The 27,539-nt window shown below is 39.9% G+C and overlaps 4 protein-coding genes and 1 pseudogene across 6 annotated transcripts in view; all 5 read left to right on the forward strand.

Moving 5' to 3' along the window:
* Positions 1-745: 745 nt before the first annotated feature.
* Positions 746-6,293, forward strand: cry-dash (cryptochrome DASH). Its single transcript, XM_056364405.1, has 14 exons — positions 746-1,149; positions 1,784-1,956; positions 2,394-2,487; positions 2,587-2,717; positions 2,894-3,042; positions 3,538-3,626; positions 3,760-3,833; positions 3,938-4,027; positions 4,298-4,377; positions 4,464-4,523; positions 4,654-4,811; positions 4,945-5,064; positions 5,294-5,470; positions 5,731-6,293. Exons 1-14 carry the CDS (start codon positions 1,087-1,089, stop codon positions 5,836-5,838), a joined length of 1,566 nt encoding a protein of 521 aa, XP_056220380.1. The 5' UTR covers positions 746-1,086; the 3' UTR covers positions 5,839-6,293.
* Positions 6,294-6,458: 165 nt separating this feature from the next.
* LOC130161579 (myeloid differentiation primary response protein MyD88-like) lies at positions 6,459-7,831 on the forward strand (annotated as a pseudogene).
* A 1,079-nt stretch (positions 7,832-8,910) lies between these two features.
* LOC130161578 (cryptochrome DASH-like) lies at positions 8,911-12,094 on the forward strand. Of its 2 annotated transcripts, none has more exons than XM_056364959.1 (6): positions 8,911-9,248; positions 9,333-9,392; positions 9,513-9,671; positions 9,795-9,932; positions 10,117-10,293; positions 11,268-12,094. In XM_056364959.1, the coding sequence occupies exons 2-6, from the start codon at positions 9,381-9,383 to the stop codon at positions 11,340-11,342; spliced, it is 561 nt and encodes a 186-aa protein (XP_056220934.1). In that variant the 5' UTR covers positions 8,911-9,248; positions 9,333-9,380; the 3' UTR covers positions 11,343-12,094. The 2 variants fall into 2 exon arrangements, with proteins under 2 accessions (XP_056220934.1, XP_056220935.1); XM_056364960.1 differs by having other exon boundaries at positions 9,813-9,932.
* An 83-nt stretch (positions 12,095-12,177) lies between these two features.
* Positions 12,178-15,423, forward strand: myd88 (MYD88 innate immune signal transduction adaptor). Its single transcript, XM_056364958.1, has 5 exons — positions 12,178-12,624; positions 13,051-13,182; positions 13,762-13,939; positions 14,420-14,511; positions 14,600-15,423. Exons 1-5 carry the CDS (start codon positions 12,315-12,317, stop codon positions 14,752-14,754), a joined length of 867 nt encoding a protein of 288 aa, XP_056220933.1. The 5' UTR covers positions 12,178-12,314; the 3' UTR covers positions 14,755-15,423.
* Positions 15,424-16,075: 652 nt separating this feature from the next.
* Positions 16,076-27,539, forward strand: part of oxsr1b (oxidative stress responsive kinase 1b) — a 39,989-nt gene continuing 28,525 nt past the window's right edge. The window contains exons 1-2 of one of the 2 annotated variants that reach the window (XM_056364101.1): positions 16,076-16,509; positions 24,605-24,717. In XM_056364101.1, coding sequence (XP_056220076.1) covers positions 16,440-16,509; positions 24,605-24,717 — 183 coding nt within the window. In that variant the 5' untranslated portion in view covers positions 16,076-16,439. The remainder of the gene's footprint in view (positions 16,510-24,604; positions 24,718-27,539) is intronic. The other variant, XM_056364102.1, reaches the window with a different exon arrangement.

A 27,539-nucleotide genomic window follows, 5' to 3' on the forward strand; every position in this document is an offset into this window, starting at 1 on the left:
GAGTTGCCTTTCATTTTTGTATGACATTATCTGTTCTTTGTGCGAAACTATTATCACAAACATCCATCCAAATTAGGCCTAATTATTAAAAAAACCTTGACTCACTTCAGTATTAAAGCTATGTTCATGATATTTTCCTCAAAAGAAAACTGAATCATTTGACTGAATCTTAAATGAAAAATGTCTAATTAAACTAACCAAGATACCATTGGTCTTTTCTGGCTCATAACAGATTAAACAATTACCATTATGATATAGACCATATTACGGTATCATTTTTAAACGTACTTTTAGACTTACATAGTATTACTATAGTACTACTGTAAGATGAGATTTATTCTTGTGAGGACATATTCAACAGATTGCCTTATTTTGCATTGTACATTATTTTGAGTCCACATAATTTAATTATTTGTAACTACATTTATAAATATTGTATTCTGCTGTTTAAGTTTAATCTGGAACTATATAATATGGCGCACTTTAGTGGCAGGTAATGTGAGTTATGATTAGGAGTGGCGGAGTGATATGTAAGAGGTGAGATGTCACTTGGGTAGTCAGTGTTCGGGCTTCCTAGGTTGGGGTTCTCCGGGAAAGGAATAAAGATGGATTGACCTGTACAGAGAAGTTGTCCCCGTGCTCTTGTTTTACCCACAGCCCTTCGATAGTTTAATTAAGCAATATGTAAGGCAATAGTTAAGACATCCAAAAACATGTCTTACACTACTAAGAACAACAAAAAAGGAAGAAAACTTACAGGCCTTCTAAGTGGAAAATAATTAAAACTACATTAAATAAAAGAAACAATAAATAGCATGAAACACAGACTTAAAATGTGAAGCATTAATGAAAGCACTGGAGGTTGGCAACTCAATTAGCTAACAACAGAAACGTATTCGCAGCTTGAGGCAGCTGTTAGAAAACGAGCTTACAAAACCCGACGTTGTGTAACGTCGTGTCTGAAAACGTGAGGGGGACACTCGACACGAGAGAGCTCGCTGGTGAGAGACACAACACAGCCCTCTGAAACGAAGCGAGTTATTTGTTTCAGACAAAACTACTGCAGCATTATCGAAGACGAAGAGCATGTCTACCTCCCGTACAATTATATGTTTATTGAGAAACGACTTGCGTCTCCACGACAACGAGGTAAGAGTGTGAATCTGTTATGAATCCAGTTATGAAGTCCGATGTTATTTAACATCAGAAAACCTAATTAAATTACAAGTAAACGTACCTACTAACGGTACGTGTTTAATGCTTTGCACTTGATGTGTTAACATCATTACGAGAACATTTTGAAAACATTATGTAGCATGTTTGCTGCCAGAATCAAGCCATTTTTTGTTTCGCCAGCTGCAACAATTACACATCCGGTACAAAGCTATGAAAATAAGAGCTTAATTTTCAAATTAAATGAACACAATATTTACATGCGTCCAAAAAACATAAGAAGTTATATTAGAAATATTATTGCTGGTCTGCCTTTTATTCTTACATTGTAAGATTATGCCTAACTCGTTGAGATAGAAATAAAAATCTCTAGTCATTCGGCAAGCCACAGAGTATCATACATAACGTGTACGACTCCTGGAAACGGTTTTCAAAATAAGAGACAGAAGTTACCAAACAAAATTGTATCCAAGGAAAATGCATTTCCTTACTTTAGGTTTACAGCAGCTTAAACTGAATCAACCGTGTTATATGTGTTTTCTTTTTATTTATTTATTTTTCTATTTTTTGCTGTCACTCTAATCAAGCCATGATCACTTTGTATATGCAGCTTTTCCATTGGGCTCAAAGAAATGCAGAGTACATTGTCCCACTGTACTGCTTCGACCCCAGACATTATGCGGGAACATACAACTACAACCTCCCAAAGACTGGGCCTTTCCGCCTGCGCTTCTTACTGGAGAGTATCAGAGACCTCAGAAACACACTCCTCAACAAGGGCAGGTAATTAAACTATCATTTGCTGACTGATCCTCCTGTATATGACCTCAATTTTATTTAATATTAGACTTTCCCCATAGTTCAGCTGTCTTTGTTATAGCACTTAAGCACCGTCATCTGTTTACAAATTTTGAAAAATGATCATGAACTTATGTGTCATGTTATTGTTACACGTACGCTCAGTGCAGACCTTCTCAGTTTTCTAGGATTTCACTGATACAGATATAACAGGATCAGGACACACCTGGGCTTATAGGGGGTCATGTTTACATTAACATGTCTGCTGCACACACTGTTCCCATCATTTTTTCCGGTCAGCAGGGGATTGTGGGGGGGGGGGGCTCTACCCAGGATGCAGCTTGCCTGGCATGTTGTGAACTGGGACTTGTGTGTATGTGCGTCTGTGTGTTTATTTTTGTGCATGTGCGCTTGTATGACAGCAACCTGGTGGTGAGACGGGGTAAGCCAGAGGATGTTGTTGCCGAGCTCATCAAGCAACTGGGCTCTGTCAGCACGGTGGCTTTCCATGAAGAGGTAGTTCTAAACAGTTTCTCTCTTTTTAGCATTAATAATCACAACTTTATTGCAATGTTTGGTGATTCTGACAAAGGCCTTCATGTGTTCATGTCCCAGGTAACGTCAGAAGAGCTGAATGTTGAGAAAAAGGTGAAGGATGTCTGTGCACAGATGAAGGTCAAAGTTCACACCTGCTGGGGGTCAACACTGTACCACAGAGATGATCTTCCATTTCATCACATATCTAGGTGAGGGAGGACATTGCTTGCTTAAGACAAAACATCAAGGCACTGCTCAACATCCTGTTGTTATGTAATTTGCTTGAAAACAAAAGTATAGAGGATATTGTACTTTTTAACAGTGTATAGTTTAAGAAGTGTCAAGTGCTGGGAATGTCTAGTAATATTTCCTTCTGGTCTGTTAGACTCCCTGATGTGTACACTCAGTTCAGGAAGGCAGTGGAAACCCAGAGCATGGTGAGGCCTGCGTTTCCAACACTCGAGCAGTTAAAACCTCTTCCTTCAGGGCTCGAGGAAGGAGCCGTTCCCACAGCACAGGAGCTGCAACAGACAGGTGAACGTCCTAATGTCTTATTATGCTCAATACAAATAGTTTTGATTTACACAGTATCTCTTGGGCTCTTCCTTTGTGTCTTTGTGTACAGAGAAATTACAGAAAAGTCCTATACATTGATTTTATGTGCTTATTAAATTGACTTTTGTGTAAATGTCTTGACATGCCGCTCCCAGTTAGGAAGCACAAATTGTCCAATTTACAGAGTGGCTCAATTAAGTAAATCAATACTGCCACTATTTTCAGTATTCAACAGAAAAACTGCTGAGCACAGATTTCCTCATTAAGTGCCAGCGAGCAGACTGGTTCGATTTCCATGTATACGATTGAGCTTTTATGATTCTGTGTGTCTTAGTGTACATCAGGGACTGTTTAACTGTTCTGCTGTGGTAAATGAATTTCCCAGTTGTGGGATAAATAAAGTTAATCTAAATCTAATCTAAACATGACTGAAGCAGCTTGATGCTGAAATGCTTTTCTGTGTTATTCTTACAGAGCCGTTGACTGATCCTCGCTCAGCCTTCCCCTGTAGTGGTGGTGAAAGTCAGGCTCTGGCCAGACTCAAACACTATTTTTGGGATACTGTGAGTACAAGATTCATTACAAATGGACACTAACTTGTTTTTATAAAGCAGTAAAATAAAAAAAAAAACCTCCTGTAGTGATGTATAATCTACTATGTAGGTGTAATAAATATAGTGAATGTCTGTTTTGTAGGATGCAGTTGCAACTTACAAGGAGACTCGTAATGGCTTGATCGGTGTAAACTATTCCACTAAATTTGCACCTTGGTGAGTGTTATTTTATTTCCTCTACTGCTAAAAGCTTACTAGAGTTTAATGTTGTGTGTAAGTCATAAAGATATCCCTAATGGTGCTGCACTGGCATTCTGCAGGCTGGCGATGGGTTGCATTTCACCCAGGTACATTTATCACCAGATCAAGCAGTACGAGAGGGAGCGGACAGCCAATCAGAGCACATACTGGTGAGTATGGAGTAAGGACAGGAATATTTAGATGGATTTAATACAAAACAATAAACACTATAATAGGGCCATACCGGTAAAGTATGTACAAATGCTCACCAGTAGTTCCGGTGTTGCCTCTGTAGCTGATGATATAAAGCTTTAATGTGTCAAATGTATAGGTACTTTGGAACAATGACCAGTTTTTCATTGATTTATCACAGACCACTACTGAATCACAAATAATACAAATTTGTTTCACTCTCCGACGCCTTCACTGCTGTCTTACAGGGTGATTTTTGAACTTTTGTGGAGGGATTACTTCAAGTTTGTGGCTGTCAAGTATGGGAACAGACTATTTCAGCTCAAAGGTAACATTAGCTCAAGTTTCTATATCTTACTTTCTTTATGCACTATAAATGAATGTAAAGCTGATATCAGGGTCACTTTACCTCAGGACTTCAAGACAAATCTGTGCCATGGAAAAAGGACATGAAGCTTTTCAATGCATGGAAAGGTTTGTACCATATATTTCCCCGTCATTGTTTATAAAATATTCTTCATTAAATAGCAATAAGTGGCTTTAAGAAGTGTATTAACAGTATAGTGTATGTTTAAGAATATTTACATACATTTCATCATTACAGATGGAAGAACAGGAGTTCCCTTTGTGGACGCCAACATGAGAGAGTTGGCGATGACAGGTTTCATGTCCAACAGGGGGCGGCAAAATGTCGCCAGCTTCCTCACAAAGGATCTGGGCCTGGACTGGAGGATGGGAGCAGAGTTGTTTGAATACCTTCTGGTAAGTACTTTAGTCCAGGGTTTGAGTCAGTTTGCAAGTTTTGAGAAGTGAAATTGTAATGTATGAATTATTTTATTGTTATGTTGTAAAATATTTTATTTTAAGTCTCATTATTTTAAATTTCCCTTCAAAGATTGACCACGATGTCTGCAGCAACTATGGCAACTGGTTATACAGCGCCGGTATAGGAAATGACCCCAGAGAGAACAGGAAATTTAACATGATCAAACAAGGTCTCGACTATGACAATAATGTGAGTTCGACAAGAAGCATGAATTGTTTGTGTCATTTTGCTTTAACATTTTCTCTGGAGCTTGGAGTTGTTTGCATAACAACAAGTAATGTCACACTTAATCACCGGTTGTGTTGCTGTCACATGACGGTGATGAAACCAGTACAAAAGGGAACAAAGTTTTCATATGGAAATTTCAGTCACTGATTTATTAATAATATCGTGGTCACCACCCATGCGTCTGCTTCAGGGTGACTACGTCCGGCAGTGGGTTCCAGAGTTGCAGGGGATCAGGGGAGCTGATGTGCACACACCTTGGACCCTCAGCACTGCTGCGCTGTCACATGCTCATGTGTCCCTTGATGAGACCTACCCCACCCCCATCGTCATGGCGCCTGAATGGAGTAGACACGTTAACAAGAAATCAGTAGGTGTTTTTGGAAAAAAAGGAAGTGGATAGTGAGATTGCATGCTGCGGCTTTTTTTTTTACCTTTATGGCTGCATACAACAGTGGTGGAATGTAAGTAAGTGAATTAAGTGCAAGGTGACGAACACAAGCTAGACAAAGCCAACTTAATCTCGGCTTCATATTATGTGCCTCATCACAGATTTGTCTCTCTGTCTACTTTTAAACCTTCACAATCAGTGCAAATATTTATTTCCCCTTTTTTTTCTTTTTTTTCCAGAGCGGCACAGGGCCTTCACCCAGAGGAAAGAGAGGCCCATCTCACACTCCCAAACAGCATCGTGACCGAGGCATAGATTTCTATTTCTCCAGGAGCAAAAATCTGTGATCTGCCTCAAAGCAAACACTAAAGAGGCAATGACACTCAGAGGATGGAAGTTCCTGTGATGCCATCCTGGACTGTTGCTGTACAATCTGTGTTGCACACTGAGGTGTCGAGTGAGGGAAGTTGTCATGAGGATTTGAGGAAATTCATGTTCCAACTTACACTTTAATAGTTGAACTTGACTAATGTACATTTATGCTATCTCTCAAAATATGGGTTTTGTGAAGCACCTTTCATAGACTGTCTGCTGTTTCCTGTCATGCTGCAGCATCAGGGAAAGCCACACAGTGGATTTGTTTTATTGGAGTGGATCAGTCACAATGATCTCTTTACTTTTTGTGCGGATTATTTTCTTGCGGTTTTCTTATGCCTGCTTGGATACACACTTGTTGTTACTTTGTACTAACTTTTAAGGTTTGCCTATTTGTGGCAGTTACAAAATAAAGCACGAAACGTGAGTTTTTCTTATGTGATTTTGTTATGAAACGTATTAAATTACACCCTTTCAGCATTACACTCAAACTTCAAATGTTGATTTAATGTTTTATTAAATATTATAAAATAGTCAATATTATGTGAAAGTAGCAGGAAATTAACAACTGTAGTCTTGTGGAAGTGAACTTCTTGGGCAGTGGTTTCGGTGGGTAAAAAGCATGTATCCTCCCGTGTGACACAGTCCATTGCAAAGATCATTTGACATCACTTTCTTGTTCTGTAGTCAGGTCAGCTGTGGACCCCTGAGGGAACTTGGCACTTCAAATCACCCACTCTGTCATTAGTATATTTACTTTTTTTGTATTTTAACTAACGCCCACAGTCCCACAGAGGTTCCCAAAAACTCTAACATGGCTTGTGCTGATTCAGACGTTGACCTGGAGATGAATCCTCTCATCGCACTGAATGTGACTGAGGAAAAAGTTAGGGCTTTACCTTAATCCCAGAAATGCAGTGGCTGTGGACTGGATGATTGTTGCAGAGGCCATGGACTTCAGTTACCTGGAGATAGAGAACTACGAAGCGGCGAAAAACCCCTACCAGAGGGGTTCTGGACGACTGGCAGGATCGGGCCACACATGCGACGGTGGGGAAGTTGTTGTCAATCCTGACGAAGGTGGAGAGGAACGACATTGTGGAGGATCTTCACCCTTTGATAGGTGGGTTTAAGTTATTCTGGCAATCTTCCGTTGTTCTTTTTTCCGTTAAATATATATCAGGAAAAGTGCATAATATCTAACACTTTATAGATTAAGCTTGTTTACATTGCATGTTCCGTTCTTGTACTTCAGGAAATTCTTCAAATCCCTGAATTTGGAAATATTTGTTCAAATCGGAGCCAGTCCTGACCTCCCTGGGGCCTTTGGCAATATTCAGCTCATTGGCCCTCCTGACCTGTAAGCCATGTAGACCTGACACCACAGTGTTCCCACAACAACCTTCTCTCCTTTAAAACAATTGGCTCCATCCAGCCATCTACTTTGGCTTGGCTGAATACTTGATGGGTATTTTTGACTGAGAGAGGTGCATCCATATTTCCCATTATGCCCAACTAATCAACATTTTAAATTCAAAATGTTTTATCAATAGTCAATATCAATCCATTGCTTTCTATCTTGCTTCAGTCCAGAGTTTCAACTAAACCTTGAATGAGAGAATTGTCATGTTTTCATAGTATGTGCGCCATCAGGGCCAAGATATATTATGGCTTCTGCTGGAAAGCGCGTTTCATTACCGATAGGCCGACAAGGAGACTGCCCCGGAGTCTACGTCCGTGTTTAATGGTGAGCGTTCAGGGCGTAGGCTCTGGCTCAAATTGTTAATGTATTAATAAGCTCAAAATTTATTTTCAGTCCAGCTGTTTCAATAAATTTGTATTCAAAGAACATTTCAGATAATTCTATCCACTTCCAGGATGCAAACCTCTGTATTTGTGGTCGTGTTGACGGATGTTTCCCTCGCATCCCTGAGAGGAATGATATCACCCTAAAGATTGACCCCGAAGGTCAGTATTTGTATAAGCTTCATTTTTTGTTTTCCTGTTTGAAATGCTATCCACTGGTTGAACACAACGATTTGTGTCTATAATACATATCACAGACAACCCTGCAGTCCAACCTCTGTCCGCATTAATCACATCACTTCAGAAACACATATTGTGCATAATTCAGCACAATTTAACTAATCATTGCTTCTCTTTAAAAAGTTTATGACGTTGTTGCTGTAGCTACATTTGTGCTGCTTTTTAGATTACAAAGTACCTCCAAAATCCAGAATATGTCAAGTTATTCTGGTCAGAGATAATAAGCAATGGTGGAAAATTACTGAGTTCATTTAGTACAGTATTATAATTAAAAAATATTTTAAGGCATATGTACTTTTATTTGTGTATTTCCATTTTATGCAGTTTTATACATCTACTTCGCTACATTTAAATATTGTACTTTTTACTACACTACATTTATCCGACAGCAATAGTTAATAGTTACTTATTTGCATATTAAGGTTTCATACTAAATAATTTATGATCAGCCTCTAAAATATGATGATTTCTTGTCCACAACAGTATATGAACTAGTCCAAAATAGCTCCACCCTAATCAGCTACAACAGTAAAATTTTGCTCACATGTCAATGCATCTGTAATAATAATACAATAATGTAAAATATACAAAACTACAAGTCTGATTTGGGCCATTTTGCATTATAAGAACCTTCACTATTACGTGCAACAGAGTACATTTATAATGGTATTAATACTTTCACTTAACGTTACTTTCATTTCAACTAAACAGATGAGTGAGTTACCATTTCAAACTGCACTTTGAGCTGTTGTACTAGAACAAAAAGGATAAAATGTATAATTAATTTGTGAACTAAAAGTTACTGCAAACGTTCTGCTTGACTTGTTAGCGCTTGCAGTCCATTCAACACCACGCATAAATGCATGTCAGCCGAAACAAGTGAAAGTAGCAACACTGCAGAATTAGTTTTCCAAGTTTCTCATGCGTACACGTTGGATCACAAGCTGTGGCGAAATATTGGTCTTAAAGGGATAAACAAAGTTGTGTTAATGAATTTAATCAAACTGAATGGATTCCAGGTACTCCTGAGCTGTTTGATGCCTTCATCTGCCACAGCCGGAGTGATTGTCCACGAGGCGATCCACGAGCTGGAACAGTCCAAGTTGCAAATGAGTGTGTTCGGCAGAGATGTCGATGTTTTGAACTTGAAAAATTGACTAAGAAAACACTGGCACATGGAGCAGGGTCTGGTCCTTAAACTCCAAGTAGGTCGGCACAAACAAACAGAGCAGCCAAAGCAAAGTCACATTAATCTGACGTCTTCACTGCTGTTTTACAGGGTGATTTTTGAACTTTTGTGGGGGGATTACTGCAAGTTGACTCTTTCAGGTCAAAGGTAACATTAGCTCAAATTTTTATATTATTTTCTTTATGCACTATAAATGAATGTAAAGCTGATATCAGGGTCACTTTACCTCAGGACTGCAAGACAAATCTGTGCCACAGAAAAATGACATGAAGCTTTTCAATGCATGGAAAGGTTTGTACTGTTTTTTCCCCGTCATTGTTTATAAAATACTCTTCATTAAATATTAATTAGTAGCTCTAAGAAGTGCTTTGCAGGTGTATGAACATATTTACACATATTTTATTATCACAGAGGGAAGAACGGGAGTGCCCTTTGTGGAAGCCCAAAATGAGAGAGTTGGCGATGACAGGTTTCATCTCCAACAGGGGGCGGCAAAATGTTGCTAGCTTACTTGCAAAGGATCTGGTCCTGGCCTGGTGTAAGGGAGCTAAGTGGCTTGAAGACTCTCCGGTAAGAAGTGTAGGCCACGGTTTAAGTCAGATTGGAAGCTTTGAAAAGTGAAATTGTATTTTTAAGACATAACTAATCATGTACTATATGAATTAATTGTTGTTATGTTGGGAAATACCTCAGTCAAATTTTCCTCCAAAGATTGACCACAATGTCTGCAGCAACTATGGCAACTGGTTATACAGCGCCGCTATAGGAAATGACCCCAGAGAGAACAGGAAATTTAACATGATCAAACAAGGCCTCGACTATGACAATAATGTGAGTTTGACAGGAAGCATGAATTGTTACAACACAAAATGTCACACTTTATCGCTGATGGTGTTGCTGTCACATAAAGATGATGAAACCAGTACAAATGTGAACAAAGTTATAGAAATTTGATATGGAAATTTCAGTCATTGATTTCATTATTATTGCCTGGTTACCCATGCGTCTGCTTCAGGGTGACTACGTCCGGCAGTGGGTTCCAGAGTTGCAGGGGATCAGGGGAGCTGATGTGCACACACCTTGGACCCTCAGCACTGCTGCGCTGTCACATGCTCATGTGTCCCTTGGTGAGACCTACCCCACCCCCATCGTCATGGCGCCCGAATGGAATAGACACGTTAACAAGAAATCAGTGAGTGTTTTTTAAAAAAAGGAAGTGGATAGTGAGATTGCATGCTGCTGCAATAATAGATTGTTTTAACCTTCATGGAAACTATATTTACTTTACTAAGTACTTTATGTAAAATTTTTGAGGTACTTTTACTTTACTTTATGGCTGCATACAACAGTGGTGGAATGTAAATAAGTACATTAAGTGCTTTATTGTACACTTTTTGAGATACTTGGACTTAACTTGAGTATTTCTATTTTATGTTACTCTATATTGCTACTCCACTACAGATCAGAGAGACACATTGCACTTTTTACCAGTATATTTATTTGACAGATACAACTTTACCGTTAAAGGTTTTCCCTAAAACGACATATGATACTCCCGTAAATTACAATGTATTGTTAAATATTTAACCAGTGGTTCCACATGTCTTTTGCTTGCCTACAATAAAGCAGTGTGTGGTTGGGGCCCCTTTGCATTGTTTCACATTTGGACAAGTTGACAGAAGTTCCATCAAACAGGCAGTTCCCCTCTAAACTCCCAGAATGGTTTCCAGTATTTAATTAAAAAAAAAAGAAGCAAAGATTGGAAAAAAAAAATCTGAAAAAGTGAATACAAACTTCTCTAACCAAAAGTTGTTTTGTACATCTTTCTGTCACCACTTTCTATCTCACAACCCGTCAGATTTATCTTGCTCCTCTGAAGGGGGCCCAGCCACAGGTTGGGAGCCATTACACTAACTGTATGAAGTGGTTAAAATTGGCTTAAGCTCAATAGCTACAAATGTAAAATGGTATGTTTACAATGAAGCATAAGTATTAACAATCTAATGTCATATTCAATGACCTATCGCTCACGTGAGCTGTACTTTTTTTTTTACTTTTGATGCTCTGATAAAATTCAGCTGATAATGCTTTTTGATGATTTAGTTTCACTTTCCCCTTTTAAAACTTCACAAAAAAGGGAAAATGTTTGTTTTCCCTTTTTTTCAGAGTGGTAAAAAAAAAGAGGAAGTGGAAAGAAAAGCCTTTCTCACACTCCCACACAGCATCACGATAAAGGCATAGATTTGTATTCCTCCAGAAGCAAAAACCTGCTATCTGCCATAAAACAAAACAGATGGATGATGCTCAGAGGATGGAAGTTCCTGTGATGCAAACCTGGACTGTTGCTGTGAAATCTGTGTTGCACACTGAAGTGTTGAGTGAGTGGAGTTGTCATGAGGATTTGAGGAAATGCATGTTCTCACCTTTTATAGTTCAACTTGACTGATGTACATTTACGCCACCAGTTCTCTAGAGAACTAGGCTTTGTGAAGCACCTTTCATTGACTATCTGCTGCGCTTCCTGTCACGTTGTAGCATCAGGGAAAGTCACACTGTGGTTTTTTATCTTCATGCAAGGAGTTACAAAAATCTATTCACCTATGTTTTTGTACAAATTATTTTCTCACAAATTTCTTAGTTAGCCATTTTGGATACACACTTATTACTTTGTATTAAATTTTAAGCTTTGCTTATTTGTGGCAGTTACAAAATAAAACACGAAACGGGAGAGTTTTTCTTATGTGGTTTTGTCATGCAACGTAGTAAATTAAGCCCTTTTAGCATTAGACTCAAGCTTGAATGTTGGTTTTAGTTTTATATTGAATATTGGTAAAGTAAGGAAGTAAAGCAAATGTTTCTGAAGATCTAGTTTAACTGTACATTTCACTGCTGCAAGCTAGTAATCTAATTAATGAGAAGGATTTGAGGTAGTTTCCGGTCGCCAGACCGTTAGTGCCAGTAAATTAACAGCTGTAGTGAGTGGAAATGCACTTGCTGGGCAGTGGTTTCAGTGGGTAAACTGTACACTACGTCTCCTCCCCCGTGTGACGCAGTCCTATTGCAAAGACCATTTGACATCACTTCCTTGTTCTGTAGTTTATGTAAACTGTGAGACATTGTGGTGACTTGTCTGTTGTTACTATGTTTCCTTTTTTCGTATCCTAACTAAACGTCCGTCGTCTCACAGAGTTTTCCCCCTGAAAACTCTCTAACATGGCTTGTGCTGATTCAGATCTCGACCTGGAGACGATTCCTCTCATCGCACTGAATGTGACTGTGAGGAAAAAGTTAGGACTTTACCTTAATCCTAAAAATGCAGTTGCCGCGGACTGGACGGCTGTTGCAGAGGCCATGGACTTCAGTTACCTGGAGATAAAGAACTATGAATCGACGAAAAACCCCACCACAATGGTTCTGGTCGACTGGCAGGCTCGCGCCACGGACGCGACGGTGGGAAAGTTGTTGTCAATCCTGACGAAGGTGGAGAGGAATGACATTGTGGAGGATCTTCATTCTTTAATACGTGCGTTTAAATTAATCTGTAAATCCATTATTAGTTCCTTCTTTTGAAGCCCTTATTTTAATGGGACAAGTGCATAATATCGATTTATATATAGATCGATTTCTACAATGGTATGTTCCGTGCTCCTACTTCAGGAAATGATTGAAATGCTTGAAATCCCTCGTTGCAAAAAACATTTACATACGTGATTCAGAATGTATTAAGCAATGTTTGCCCAGGTGAAGTAATTATTCATTAATTTAGTTAATGTATTAATAATTCTCAGTCAAGCTGTTGCAACAAAGTTGTGTTCAGAGGAGATTTCAGATAATTCTATCCTCTTTCTATGACATCTCCCCCAGTTTACATTATGCAAACTGTATATTTGTGAGTGTGTTAATGTGTTGTTCACACATATTCTACTCTGTATCATCTGTTTTGTACCAGTTGAGGATGTCAGGAGGTATTGTGAGAGACAGAAGAAGGCGGCTGATCCCCCACTTCAGGTTCCTGAGGTGGACAGCTGTGTCCCCCGCACCCCTGAGAGGAATGGCATCACCCTGGAGGATGACCCAGAAGGTCAATATTTGTATAAACTTAAAAATGGTTTTTTTTTTTTTTTTTTTAAATACTATACAAATAGTAAGGATAAAAGTTGCTGCATATTTGTTCTTCTTGACTTGTTTGTGCACAACTTGATTAATTACAATCACGTTTTGCTACCTCTATTTTTCTCTAGTATGCCACATAAATTTAACAATTTAGCAACTCTAGTATTATAAAAAATGATTAACTTGTGACTTTGCTCAAGTCACACTTGAGATATTGATTGTGGCTTTATTTTCTGTGGTAAAGTTTCATACAGGAAACGCTCCAACTTGCCTACTAATCTAAAGTTATCTGAAGCTCTAATCATATATCTGTACCACTGCACTGTCTCACTTCTGTGCACAGTCTTGTGGCTTCCGTACAATGACTATGTTTTACTTCTGTGGAATATATTTTGGCCCCTTTTTTTTTTTTTTTTTTTTTTTTTTTTTTTTTAAAGTTTTCTAATGTGCACTTGTTGTCTTGGGCTGCAAGCTGTTGCGCAATACCAGCCCTAAAGGAATAAACAAAGTTTTGTAACTGAATGTAATCAATCTGAATTAATTTCAGGTACTCCTGAGCTGTTTGATGCCTTCATCTGCTACTGCCAGAGTGACTTCCACTTTGTCCATGAGATGATCCGGGAGCTGGAACAGACAGACTACAAGCTGAAACTGTGTGTGTTCGACAGAGATGTCCTCCCAGGCTCCTGTGTATGGACCATCACTAGTGAACTCATTGAGAAGAGGTGGGATATTGACACATGCTAACCATTTCCAGGTCTATTTTGTTGATTTGGCTTTTTACTTTAATTTGAACTTGGAAAAATTGACTAAAAAAAGCACTGGCATGTGGGGCACAGTCTGGTCCTTAAGCTCCTGTGCTTTGTATTTGTAATTCTGATGCAGCACAGACTCCTGGACACAGGATGTGTACCAGGCCCGATATTTATCAACTTCAACAAATTATATTCTACTATCTGCTACATTAATAATCTGAGTGGGGGAAAAATAGAAATGGATATTTCAGAGATACAAAGCTTTGGGTATTGTGGGAAGCTGAGTTTGAATAATAACAGTTTCATTATAAATTTAGATATAAAAAGTCACCTGAGAGAAAGTAATTCAAGTTTCCTGTGAGCTGGCCCTTAGGCACCTTGCTGAAAATCTCCCTGTTTTCTGGCTCTCACATTTTGTAATGACTGTAATATATGTGACCATCTGTGCAGGTGTAAGAGGATGGTGGTGGTGATTTCTGATGAATACCTTGACAGTGATGCCTGTGACTTTCAGACCAAGTTTGCTCTCAGCCTCTGTCCTGGTAAGTTACATTTTTGTGATGTTAAACAGCTCAATCTTGATTTTTTTTTATCTGGCATATGCATAATTAACCTCTTTTGCCATTACAGGAGCCCGAAGTAAACGGCTTATCCCGGTGGTGTACAAGTCAATGACAAAGCCATTCCCCAGCATCTTGCGCTTCCTCACCGTATGTGACTACACCAGACCATGCACACAGGCCTGGTTCTGGATACGGCTGGCCAAAGCTCTTTCACTGCCATAATTATGGACCAGGCGGTTAATTGTGTTTAAAATGTTGGACAGTGGTCAAACATTACAGGTTCAAGTGTTTGCTGTTGCTTTCGATGCACATCCTGCTGGCATCTAAACCCACCTGTGACTTCCTGTGTGTTTATGGTATATATTGCAATGCTATTATTTGTTCTTCTTTTGAAGATGACACAGTTATTTCTGAACTTTATGATTATGAAACTCAATCTATAGTTCTCATAAAGCACGCAGCCATTATTATGTTGTTAAAATTTCAAGAATAACAGAGGTTGTGCATGCCTGTCACTATTCTGTATTTATGTGAGTAATAATGTCAAGGATAACCTGTTTCTATTTAGGGCAGCATGTACTAAATGCTCTGTAAAAGCTGTCTTCTTTTGCACTGGCCACTTCCTCTTATGAGTAAACTTCTAGATGAGATTGAAGCCTAAAGAGGAAGACATATTGTGGTTGTGATACTTCCCCATATTCAGTTTTATCGTCTGCTAACATCTGCTGTTCTCTCTCACTTTGCCTGTCACCATGATGTCTTTACATTTGATTTTGTATTTTTGATAGTCTTTTTGGTGACAGTTTTATGAAAACATGAATTTATTGTAGGCTACTTTTAATAAATGGTCTAAATATTGTTATATCAAAAATAAATGTGATACACATTAAATTTTCAGTTTCAATTATTTAAAAGCATATGTGCAGTCATAAAAGCGTGGTGTGTGCAGTGGTCCTCCAGTATGCGGCGTGATTGTGCAACTCTTGCATGTAATAAAATACACCACCAGAGGTGTCGCTAATTGAATGCTGTTATGAGGAAGCAGGGCGAAATACATTTTACAGTTAACGCATGAACATCCAATCACAGATCAATGTACATGGTACTATCCAATCAGAGGACAGGATGTTCCTGGCCCGCCTCTTTTCACACGCTCTTATACTGGAGTATTAACTGCCCTGATTTTGGCCTGTCAGGTGCCACTTTCTAGCCAGACAAATATCTACATGTGATTTAGAAATCTAATTGTTCCGAATGGGCAAGGACTTTAAGTGCAATGGGCCAATGTGAACAAAATAAGATGTGATTTGTTCGCTGTATGAGGAAAAAAATGATGCCTGCAATGCCTAACTCAGGGCACAAACATAGCCTCAAACCCACAGCCCACCATTAAAAGTGTGGCGGAACCCCATGAATTGAATGGATTTGTTTTTGGGCACGTTATATTTAATTTAAACACTCTCAGTGCTGGCTTGTGATTGCCTAGAAAATAAAATTCAGCGGCATAACTACGTTTAAAAGTCTTAACATATGCATTTAAAGTTTTAAACAGAAAGGCTTCTGTCTCCATGTTTGACAATACCTCTGTAGATCTTCGTTAGCCGCCAACTTGTGTCTATAATAATTTCCTCCACTGACTTCAGTGGATTCCGGAGCTCATTCGGTGCAACGTCCCACACTCAATATGTCCGACGGGAAGGTCCACATTTGCTCAGTAGGAATGCGGTAGGCGGGGCTGCTAGGCTAGTGTCAAACTTTGGGAATGACAGGAGTGCTGCAGGATTCGCAAAGAAGGGGAAGTGTCGCCCTTGTTGGTCCTGTTTGGATTACTTTGACTTGTTTTTACGCACAGTCTTTGGATTCACCACCTTTCTACACATAGTACGGCCTCAGCAGATTCCTCAGCCATGTCGGAGGACCTGAGCTCCCAACCCTGGTCCATCAACAAAGATGATTATGAGCTACACGAGGTGATTGGTATGTAATCATTAGCTTGTTAGCTTAACGTATGTGTTAACCGACAGTTTATGAATTTCTGCCGTTAGCTCACTTAAAAGGGGGCTTACCACAGTTAACGTAAGCCTTAATATTTTCAAACGAGCAGAAGGCATCTTCTTTCTCTTCAGCTAGGTTGAGTTCATCGCGTTTGGCAACTTGGAAATCCTACCCGGGCGGTGTTGTGACTTGGAGTCAGTGGAATGTTTCCAGTGCGAGCGGTTACTCCGTCCACTCGGGCTATGCCGAAGTAGTAAACGAGCGTCATAACGTTACTGTCTATTCAGGCTCTGACTATTTGCTGGAAAAGAACCCTTTTCATTCAGCAGTTCGTTCTTGTGTATAGCTAGCTCTATACTTTCTTAAATGTACTCTAGCCAGAGGGCGTCGTATATTTGAGATTCCAAGTGTATTTACTGTATCATATTTAAATTTGCCAGTGCCAGGAGTGTAGACAGAACCTAAATAGAGTAGTGTTTAAACAGAAGTGAAGCCACAAATGACATATTCTCAAAGTTATCATCTAGTTGTGGGGAAGACTGCATTGTTAAGGCTAAAGCAATGTATCTGTAGCAAGACAGAGACTTATACTGTGTGTGCGTTCACGCCCATTTCCAATTAAAATACACTGGCTATCCTAACGCAGGACTTTTCTTTCCAAAACATTAGTGTTACCAATACAGAGCACAGAGATTATACTTCATGGTCCTTCCCAGAGTAAGGTATTGTTTTGGGCAATTTACTGCCTGAATTAATCCAGTTATGCATAAGCTCTTTGGAGATTAATCAGTATTATGGGGCTTCTAACATCCCTCACAAAAAATGTTATTTAAGAATTTACTGGGTAACATCATCAATAATGTTTTGTTTAACCTAGTCCGGGATTGAACCTGTAAGCATGTTAATTGTTAGTCTAAATTTCATTTAAATCTCAGTGATTGCTTTGAATGTATCTCAGATATCCTCGCCTTTCTGTGTGACGGGAGGCATTCTGCACCTCTCCTGTGCAGTGTCAAGCCTTGGTGAGTCCTGAGGATGGCTTACAGGTTGGCTGGCCTGAGGAATGACAGCTTTTACTTGTGAAGTTCTGAAATGTCCCACCCCACAAATAACTGCCCTACCTTTGGCTAACTTTGTTGAGATGGGTGAAGGAGAATAAGAAGGAGTGTGTACCATATAAGCAAAGTATTGTCCTCTCAAATCAGTTAGTTTGTGCCTCTGGTTTACTTTACCCAAGTGGTGCGTGCTTCCTCTACAGGGAATCCGTGTTTATAGAGGGTCCATTCTGCAGGCTCTAAATTAACCTTTTTGTATATTCTTAAAAGACTTGAATTTAACTTTAACCCATTTCTACATTTCCTCTTGGTTTCTTGGAAAATTTGAACTGGGGCACCCCACAAGATAACGCCCTGTAATTTAGCATGCACACAGAGATAAAGCCCCTCTTGTATAGAAACCAGTTCTGTGGCATTTTCCTATGCAGTGTGTGACACAAATTGTCAACATAGGTTTGAAAATGGTAAGGCTATTTCAAGGCTGGACTGCTGCATGCTTACTTGGGGTTAGGGGAGGGGATCATGATTATCATCTTAGCTTCGGAAATGAATTGTGCAGTTAGCCTAGTTTCTTCCCCTCATTTTATAAGTTACTTAAAGCTGATTACATTTCGTTTCTTACATTTGTTGGAGCTGATCTACCTTACAGATCATTTAAATTAGCAGAACCCTCTGTTTGCGGCTCTGTCCCAAGAGTCCTCATGAACAAAGGTTTAACGAGAAAACTCCTCCTGTTTGGCATCTGTTTCTGTTCATATTAAACCTTGCAATGGAGTCCTGTGGAGCTTTTTCTCTCCTCCTGCCCTCTCAGGCAGTCTTTGCTTTATTACCATATACCAACACTTCAAAAGTTTAACTAAACTAAAGTCTGAGTTTCTGCGATTTCATCTTTCAGGCCTTTTACTTTAAATGAATGAACACTGACGACCTGTTGTACTCATCATTTCGACTGGTCATCGCTCTTTGAATTGAAATCGCTTCTCTGACATGGTTATGGTCTTGACATTTGCCTGCCGGGATTCCTTTAACATATTGCCCACTTGTAAAACTTAACAGGGAATTTAACTTTCTCTGGAAAACCCTATAAGATAGAAGCTGCGACAGGGAGGATTTGACCTTAAGTGACCAAAGAAATTGCCTGAACTTTAAAGCCAGTAGTGTGTATTCATAGGCGGATTGCATACCGTATGCTTAAAGTTGCACAATCGGTCAGGGTGGGCTGGTGTGGTGTTTTGTGTTTATTTGGGGAGACGGGTGGGTAAACACAAATGCATTATTGAGTACTGCAAATGACCCTATTATTACAGGCTCCTGTTTGTATTAGACGGTAAATATAAATAGGCGTTTTAATCTAGATCTTTTTCTGATTGCAGCAGCAGGTAAAATGTGTTGAGTGTTGTGTCTCTCCATTATGACTTGCAGTTTTACTGATGTTTTAAGTGCTTATGGCAGAAGAGTGGATTTTATTAAATCAATAATTTTCTAAACAATCAGTTAATACCCCACTACTACATACGGTCCAGCACATGCACCTGGAAGACCTAAAAGCAATGAGATGTTTTTCTTTTCCCAAAGCAAACTCAATGCAAGAAATCCACATATAAGATCTATGGGCTTGCAACTAATTAATATTTTCATTATTGAATACCCCACTAATTATTAGATTGATTAATCACTTGTTCTATAAAGTGTCAGGAACAGGTGAAAAATACCCATAAAAGAGGAATAAAGTTCAGCTAACCTCCAAGATAACGTCATCAAATTGCTTATTTTATCCAACCAACACTTCAGAACTTAAAGATATTCAGTGAACAGTGACATAGGACAAAGAAAAGCAGAAAATCCTCACACCTGTGAAGCTGAACAGAAAATATTTGTCATTCTTGCTTTCAAAAAGTCACCTTAAGTATTAAATGTTTGTTAAAATAGTTCCTGATTATTTTTTCTGTTGATCAGCTCATCGTTGGACCGACTTATTGTTTCAGCTCTACTTGAATATGCAGCATTTAAAAACCTCAGCAGGCAGCCTAGCTTAATCAAGCTAAATGAAAGCTGCACATGAGAACAGGAGCAAGCCGCGCTCCCACACCTAAACCCACCTCTGCTCCCCGCCCTTCACAGAAACTGTTGGGGAGATACTGTATAAGCTGTTTGATTCCAGCGATGCTGCCCACAGCTCTCCTGCTCAGCTGGAAGCTTGCTGTTCTGAGGATTGCCCTGCATACCCAGCAGAGCTATTGTTTTGGTAACTTACCCAGGGAAAGAGGACTTGTTATTACATGGTTCACACCTACTCCTTTCATCCCAGTGAGCATTGGATCATACTGGACAGAGCCCATGAAAGAAAAAAGTACTGCGCTCTCTCTGATTTTGGATCAGACTTTGGATCATTCATGTTGGCAAATCTGGACTGGAAACTTTCTGCTCCCACTGTTTGTATCCACCGGCAACCGTGTTTCCTCCCTGTTGCTTGTGCTGTCCCTCAGATGATTTTTAGAAAACGTCAGTATGATCATTGTCTAGGAAACATACCACAACTGCAGGCTAACATTTCTCTCATTTAATGTCAGCTTGAAGGTTTAGGCCACATTCATTTTTAGAGTATTACATCCTAGGAAATTGCAGGGATGGGTGGGTGGGGGATAGACACTAAAAGGCATTTGCTGGTGGTGCGATTGCTAGCCATGTGTGACATTTCTCATTGTATCTTTGAATAATGTGTGGAATGTCAGCCAGGTATGCAGAGGAAATGTAATAAAAGACGACTGACGTCAGGCAGCAGACTGGCCTGGTGAGGGCAGGAAAGACAAACTGAGAGCTGCTGCAAAAGTGCTGGTCACAGCTCATGAAGGAGGACATTGACACAGGCCTAACAGAGTGACCTCCTCCATTAAGAAGTTAATTCAAGGCCAAGCTAATCTGATAAGATATTATTGTACACTATGTACCTTTTTTGCATTTAAAAAAAAAAAAAAAAAAGAACTTGAACAGTGAATGTTCTGTCTTGACCTTACCTGGCCCATTCTTGCCAAATATATTCACCTTCTCATCGGGCAAATGTTGGCCTGTAATGTGAGGTATCATTTTATTTGGAATCCACATCTCATGATCTCTTTAATGAAACCTTGAGATTTAAATGGCCTCCTGGTGTTTTCATGGTCTTTGAACCGCTTTAATAATTTTAATTAAGTGTAATACAGTAGCTTCGGCTGTACTCTTTGTAGGCCTGTTATTCTCTTTACTATTCCTTTGTGTTTTGCTCTCATGCATATTTAATGGACTTCACAGAGATGCGGCGGAACAGGAGGCATGCAAACATTCCATACTCAAATGTCAATTCCCCAAAGAGCAAACAATGTTAGCTTACATTGTTAGCTTACATGCTAATGGCATGCCCTCGCTATTGTATAGAAGCTAACACATTTAAGTCTATTACGAAGAGAAAGCTCTAGTCTTTGCATGTCCTGTTCACACATTACCCGGGTGCAGTATAATGCTCATGAGGTTTCTCATGCCAGGCTTGGCTTGTTTGGGGGAAACATGCTTACAGGAAACATTGGCAGCCTTTTCAAAGATCATAAATGTTTTGTCAATGTCCCCCCCCACACACACACACACACAGAAGTGATCAAGTTGTTTCATGCCATCTGCAACTTTTTCCGCTATCATAGAATAGAGCTTGTTATTGTTGCACACACAGTGCAGTAAGAGTAAATGTCAGGAAGGATGATGCGTTTAAATTAAGTCACATTTAAACACAAATTACTGAGTGAAACTTAAAATTACGACTGAATGCAGGATCAGATGAATCCGGACAGTGAATAGACGCCAAAGATCAATAGTAGCTCTTGACTAATTGCTGGGATAACTATAGATCTTAATTACTGGAAACATAAAACGATCAGCAGCAGTATATCTGCTGAGATAATGTTTCCTTTCTTTGGATTGTTTGGCTTCAGCTCTAACACAAGAAGAGAAAATAGAGACTCTGCCTAAATTGCATTTGCAGTGATATTTTTCGTTTTCTTGTTTGTTTTTGTTTTTTTATTTTATGAAAAATGAAATGGAAATAAAACGCTGTAAAAGAAATCAAATATGGAAATGAATGTAAATCAACAAACCAAAAAAGTTTACATAACTTGGTAACCCTCAGCCATGTCAACATGCCACATTTTCAGCTGTCAGCTGGATCATCTTCATTTGATTTTGCCTAATGTGGTAACTCAATATATAGATTTGATTTAGCCATCCACTTCCAAAACAAGCCAAATGTTGTTGTGCCTCTGGAAATAGCAAATATTAGCAGAACTTTGAAGTATTTTTTTTATTTGTACAGGTTGACAGTAGATGTAGTTGACTCCTTCCCCTTATTAATTCATTTACAAAAAAAATAAAATAAAATAAAATAAAAAAGAACCCACACCTTTTGCTTGATATGCAGCCAATGCCTGTGCCAGGCTGTTTAGCAGATTAAATGTTGGCCTGGGTATTTGGCTCTTTCGTGTGTTTCCTCTCATCCTGATGGAGAGGGTGGCATTGATGTTATCTGCGTGAATGAATTTTATAAATCAGACATTTTTTGTGACTTGCGCCTGTTAATGTTTAATGCCTTCAAATAAACACCTAAAGCCTGGCGGTCGCCGGCACTGCGGTTGGCGAGTATGATGACAGGAATGCTCTGCCTTCCCCTGTGTGCATCATTGTATACTGTTCATCATATAAATACTACTTTGATAAGAACCTCAAACCACCCTAAAGTATGATTATCATGTGACTCTTTGATATTTGCTACTTCAAACCTCAGCACAAGGTTATTCTGCTCATCAGCTCTATATTAACTCAAAGTCCCAGCTGGCTGGTAGATTCGGCTTCTAAAGGTCTAAGAGGCTCCGTGCCCCTTGACCTTGCCTGCTGCAGACCCAACAATGTCCCCCTTTTTCATCTTCTCCACACACACACACACCACACACACACACACACACACACACACACACACACACACAAGAACACATGCTCCCCAGCTTGTCTGGCCACCCCTGACGACTGGCTGTTTGTTTGTGTGGAGGAATTTACACTCCACTGTGTACAGGGCAACTGGCTCCCTGTCGTCCTCCCCGGGCTGAGCTCCCCCGTCACTGGCGAGCCTCCAGAGGTTTGTTTGGTATTGGTTGTGGTGGTGGTGGTGGTGGTGGTGGTGGTTGTGATTGTGAGAGGGGGCTGGAGGATATATTTACAGATCTGTTCAGCCCCTCAGTTTTGAGCAATAGTGGAGTGATCCAGGATTATTTGGAGGCTGAGAGATGAGCAAGGCCTAACACGCAATATCAGCGGTTTCAGTCAATACACAGCACCCACTACGGCTGTAGGAAGTAGGCCTTCACATATAGGATGAGTAGGTGACCCTGACCATCTGTCAATTGCAAGAAATTATAAGGAAATTGCAATTTTATTGGATTATTTTAGAGAGCAAGAGTTTCTGGTTAATCTCAGTCTCAGCTGTATTGAATAAGTTTGTGCTGTTATATTCTCTGCTTCTCTCATTTAAGCCTGAGGTGATAATTATCTTGAATGAAAACAGTTCAATAAAAACCAGTCACATCTTCAGGGACAGCTTTTCTTTTTAATTAAAGTCAGGGAACTGTTTTTTTTTTTTTTTTCATCAATACAGCCCCCTCCCCTTTTTTTTTTTAAAACCTGCATACACTGTTGGCTCAATGAAAACTCCAAACAATGAGCACTTTGTTAATATTTGGGCATAGCGAAGATGAGGGCATGGGAGGTTAGGAAAAGCTTACTGGAGGGTGGACCGATTCACCGCTCACTCTTTCTCTCACTAAAGCCTGTTGCCAGAGGAGACTGTGCTCCCAGCATTGCTCAGCGTCACGTATACACCAGAGCTCTTGTGGAAACAGTCGTGTGTGTGTGTGTGTGTGTGTGTGTGTGTGTGTGTGTGTGTGTGTGTGTGTGTGTGTGTGTGTGTCTGCGCATGGTGTTAAATAAGAGGCATTGAGGGGGCAGTGAAATGACCTCACACGATGCAGGAACAACAGGCGTACCTCTCCAGGGGGAGGATTTTTACAAGGTTTTACTCAGGCTATCACATGTTATTCAAAATAAAGATTAGCCCAGTGTGCGATTGAAGCTTTAACCAGATTGTGATCTGTGTTTTGTTTGCAAGTACATGAAAATATTAGTTGTGGTGGCATAAACTAGCATAGACCTGCAACTGATGCAATGATCCAACTGAACATTGTTCAGTTCTGATGCGTACTACAAAAGTGCACTTATTATAAATTGTAGGCTCCAATTTTTATTTTCATCCTTTAATTTTCTTTTGTATAATCCTTCATTTTCTCACTAGTCTTTTAGCGCAACTTAAGGCCCACGACATGTTGCATTTCTCTGCATATATTACTTATATATCTGACAAAAAAAACCTTCTGAATACTTGAATCCTCTTACTTTAAGAGCTACTGACATGTTCTGGATTTTGCCAGGATTCAATGACCAGTGAACAAAATCATAAAATCGTGCCAAGCATATAAGATACTAACTTTCTAAACTATGTAAGGACCAAAGTGTTGGGGCACCATTGTAGGATCATCGCCATGTAGATATGCTTGGTTTAGCGGAGTCACTGGCCCCTGTCAGACCTGCTCCATCAGGCGGGATTTGGGAAAGCTGATTCATAATTGATGAATAGACAGATAAGCTGTACCAAAGAGAAATCGGATGAACCGTAGAAGCAAAAACTCTGTTTAACCTTCTTGAACTCGGCAGGATTTTGAGGTAATAGATAAAGGTTAGGTTTATTATCTCACGAAGACGGGAGGTGAGGGAAGGGACATACAACTGAAAGAAGCCCGGGCGGCCCTGGGAATATAGCCTGAAAAGATTGTGCTCAGTGTGCCAAAGTTGGGTTCTACAAGAGCACAGGCAGTTTTATATTTCCTGAGATGACTGATATTATTATATTGAATCATAATCAGGGTGATGATATGTTGTTTTTCTGTGTGTTCCAGGGAGTGGAGCCACAGCGGTGGTCCAGGCAGCCTACTGTATACCACGCAAGGAGAAAGTGGCCATCAAACGCATCAACCTAGAGAAGTGCCAGACCAGTATGGACGAACTCCTGGTAAGACACACAACACTGCAAAGTAATTGCATATTAGACTTGAGTATTTATGTGACCTTGTTACTTCTCATGTTTGATCAAAGGGATCTGCTGGCTTATAACACGAGATTTCATTTAGGGCTTTGTCTCCGCGGTCTGCGTGTGTGTGAATGAAGTCAGTTCCACCTCTGCTTTTCATTACCGGTTTTCTCCGAGCCCTCCTCCAATCACCCCTGTCACTTCAAAACACTATTCTGGTTGTTCTCTGAAGGAGGACTTCGCTCACTGCCAGGAAACTATTAGACCACCGTGGGACATCTTCCTCAGGGCTGTGCTGTGCGTCAATGCAATCTCGCACCGCAGAACGACTCATCATTTACTGTTTGACGTGGTTTACGATTTAGCTTGAGAGGTGGAAGGATTATATCAAGCTCCCGTGCACGTAGAGATGATCAAGTGGTCGTTTGTTCCTCGTGGTCTGGCTTTCTCGCGAATAATGTATCTGTCAAAGTCGATACCATCTTTTATTTTATTTTATTTTTTTTTCTAAGGCAAGGCCAGATTATTTATATGGCACCATTCAGACACAACACAATTCAAAGTGCTTAACACGGGCCTGGAAATACATAAAAAATAGGCACTTATAGGACAGTTTAATTAGTTTTATTGTTACAAATGGGGAAAGGTGTCTCACTACTTGGCTTGGGTAAAAGTTGTGTTTTAGCTGTTAGTTAGCCTTTTGTTACCCAGAGCAGCCAGATCTAAGAATTTGGTCTGACACCAGGAAGTGACCTTTTATTAACTTAACAAAAGCATGATTGATGGATTTTTCCAGTCCTCTCCCGTAGTTATCATCCTAAGCAACCTATGGAGAAATAAATATTGTGTAAGCCTATATGTGTGCATGGAAGATCATGACTAGAGAGCACCGGCAGGTTTCTCTCTACTCACTCGAAATACTAAACCGAGGAGGAGCCCCTCACCACGATTTTTGGAGGATGAATCAGGGGAATGTTGCTCCCGGATTCTCGGAGCAGGCGGTCACATGGAATACAGCGAGGTCGGATTTCCTGCCTGTGGCCCCCACCCCCACCCCCACCCACACCCTCCCCTCAAACCAATTCCACAGCCTGCTGGGTACCCGGTTAAACGGCTAGGAAGCATTAAATTGAACCCAGATTGCCTCTCTAAAGAAGCAGCTTTGAAAAGAGGATGCCGCAAGTTTTAAAGAGGCCTGCAGGTCTTTAACCTCGCCGAACCCTTACCTGTGAAATTCAGAAAAGCAATTATGTCATGTGCCCGGGTCTCCATATGTAGAGGTATGTTGCAGTTATTTCTGGCACAGCAGTTTGACGGACGGGCGCTTTTGAGTGACTCAAACTAGATCAGATGAGGAGGAGGTTTGTTTACAATTTGAATGCGGTGTAGTTATCCTCTCGCATAATTACACAAGTTTTCCAGCTATTGATTTTAATTGTTTATTAAAACCTGTCAGAAGAAGATCAGTATTGAGGGTGAGAGGAAAGATGAAAATGCTATTTTTCTGGCACAGGACGTCTGAATTGAGCTTAAAAAAAAGTGAGTCAGAGGTGTATTTGTGTCCTCAGCATCAACATCACCTTCTATTAAGTTTTCCGGTCAACTGGGGATCAGCAGCCTCTCTGTTCCTCAGTAGTTTTGCGCGTGTGTGTGTGTGTGTGTGTGTGTGTGTGTGTGTGTGTGTGTGTGTGTGTGTGTGTGTGTGTGTGTGTGTGTGTGTGTGTGTGTGTGTGTGTGTGTGTGTGTGTGTGTGTGCGCACGCTGCAGTGAGATTGGGTCATAGTGAGTGAGTGTGTGTGTGTGTGTGAGCCTCTGAGTAACTGAGAGTGACGTAACATTGCTCCTATAGTGGCTTCTCTGTGTGTCTGCCATCAGTGTGATTCTGTGGCACCAGTTTGTGACCCAGCACTGTATTCAGTTCGTGACAATAGGTCATTTATTTAATTTTTTTTTTTTGTTTGTTTTTTGCTCAGTTTCAAGGTCGTCAGCCACGACAAACACTCAAAAGATCAGGCCTAATATAGAAAAACACAATCGGTGGGGACTGGTCTATTTCCTGGAGAACCTGTATAATTTGCAGGCCAAACCGACGCTAAGGGTTCAGTGTTCGGCTTGGATTCTGCATGAGATCACTGTAAATTTAGACACCCATAACAAGACAGAATAGGTTAGTTTCAGTTATTTTTGTAAAAATTAGCTAATCACAGTGACTGCTCAATTTTACTGACCTTTTTTTTTTTTTCCCATAAAAAATGGAATTTGAGTTGTCATGTTTGGGAGATATAAGTCAAAGATTACAGACTTCATAAACCAGCGTGATTTCCATTAGGGAGAGAAAAACTGTTTTATTCCATGGGTGGAACGAGGGGATGGAGGGGTGGTCTGATGTTGTTATTTATTTGGATTTTTGGCCGGCTCACTGCCTGCTGGTCCTCCAGAGAAAACACGGAGTTAAGCCATACTCTTACTCCATGGAAGTTAACTAACTTTGACATAAGAAGTTGGCATGTATTGTTAAACAGCTGTATGTATATCGTGACTTGAACATTAAGAGTATAGGGGGAGAAAAATAATTTCATCGTGACTTCAAAGATATTTCTTGGCAGTTTATCATTATTAAGCTAGTTTGTTGTTAAATTGATTCAATTAAATGATGAAAATCCCCTCTAATAGACGGTTTACAGCTAACTGGGGCAAAAGAAATATACTATGCTAACAGAATGCAGCATGCAGTAACACAGATGGTCATTATTACCATTCATTTGACAAGAATGCCCTACACAGGTTTTCATATTTGCTTCAAT

The sequence above is a fragment of the Seriola aureovittata genome, chromosome 20 (genome assembly GCF_021018895.1).
Source record: "Seriola aureovittata isolate HTS-2021-v1 ecotype China chromosome 20, ASM2101889v1, whole genome shotgun sequence".
Lineage (NCBI taxonomy): Eukaryota > Metazoa > Chordata > Actinopteri > Carangiformes > Carangidae > Seriola > Seriola aureovittata.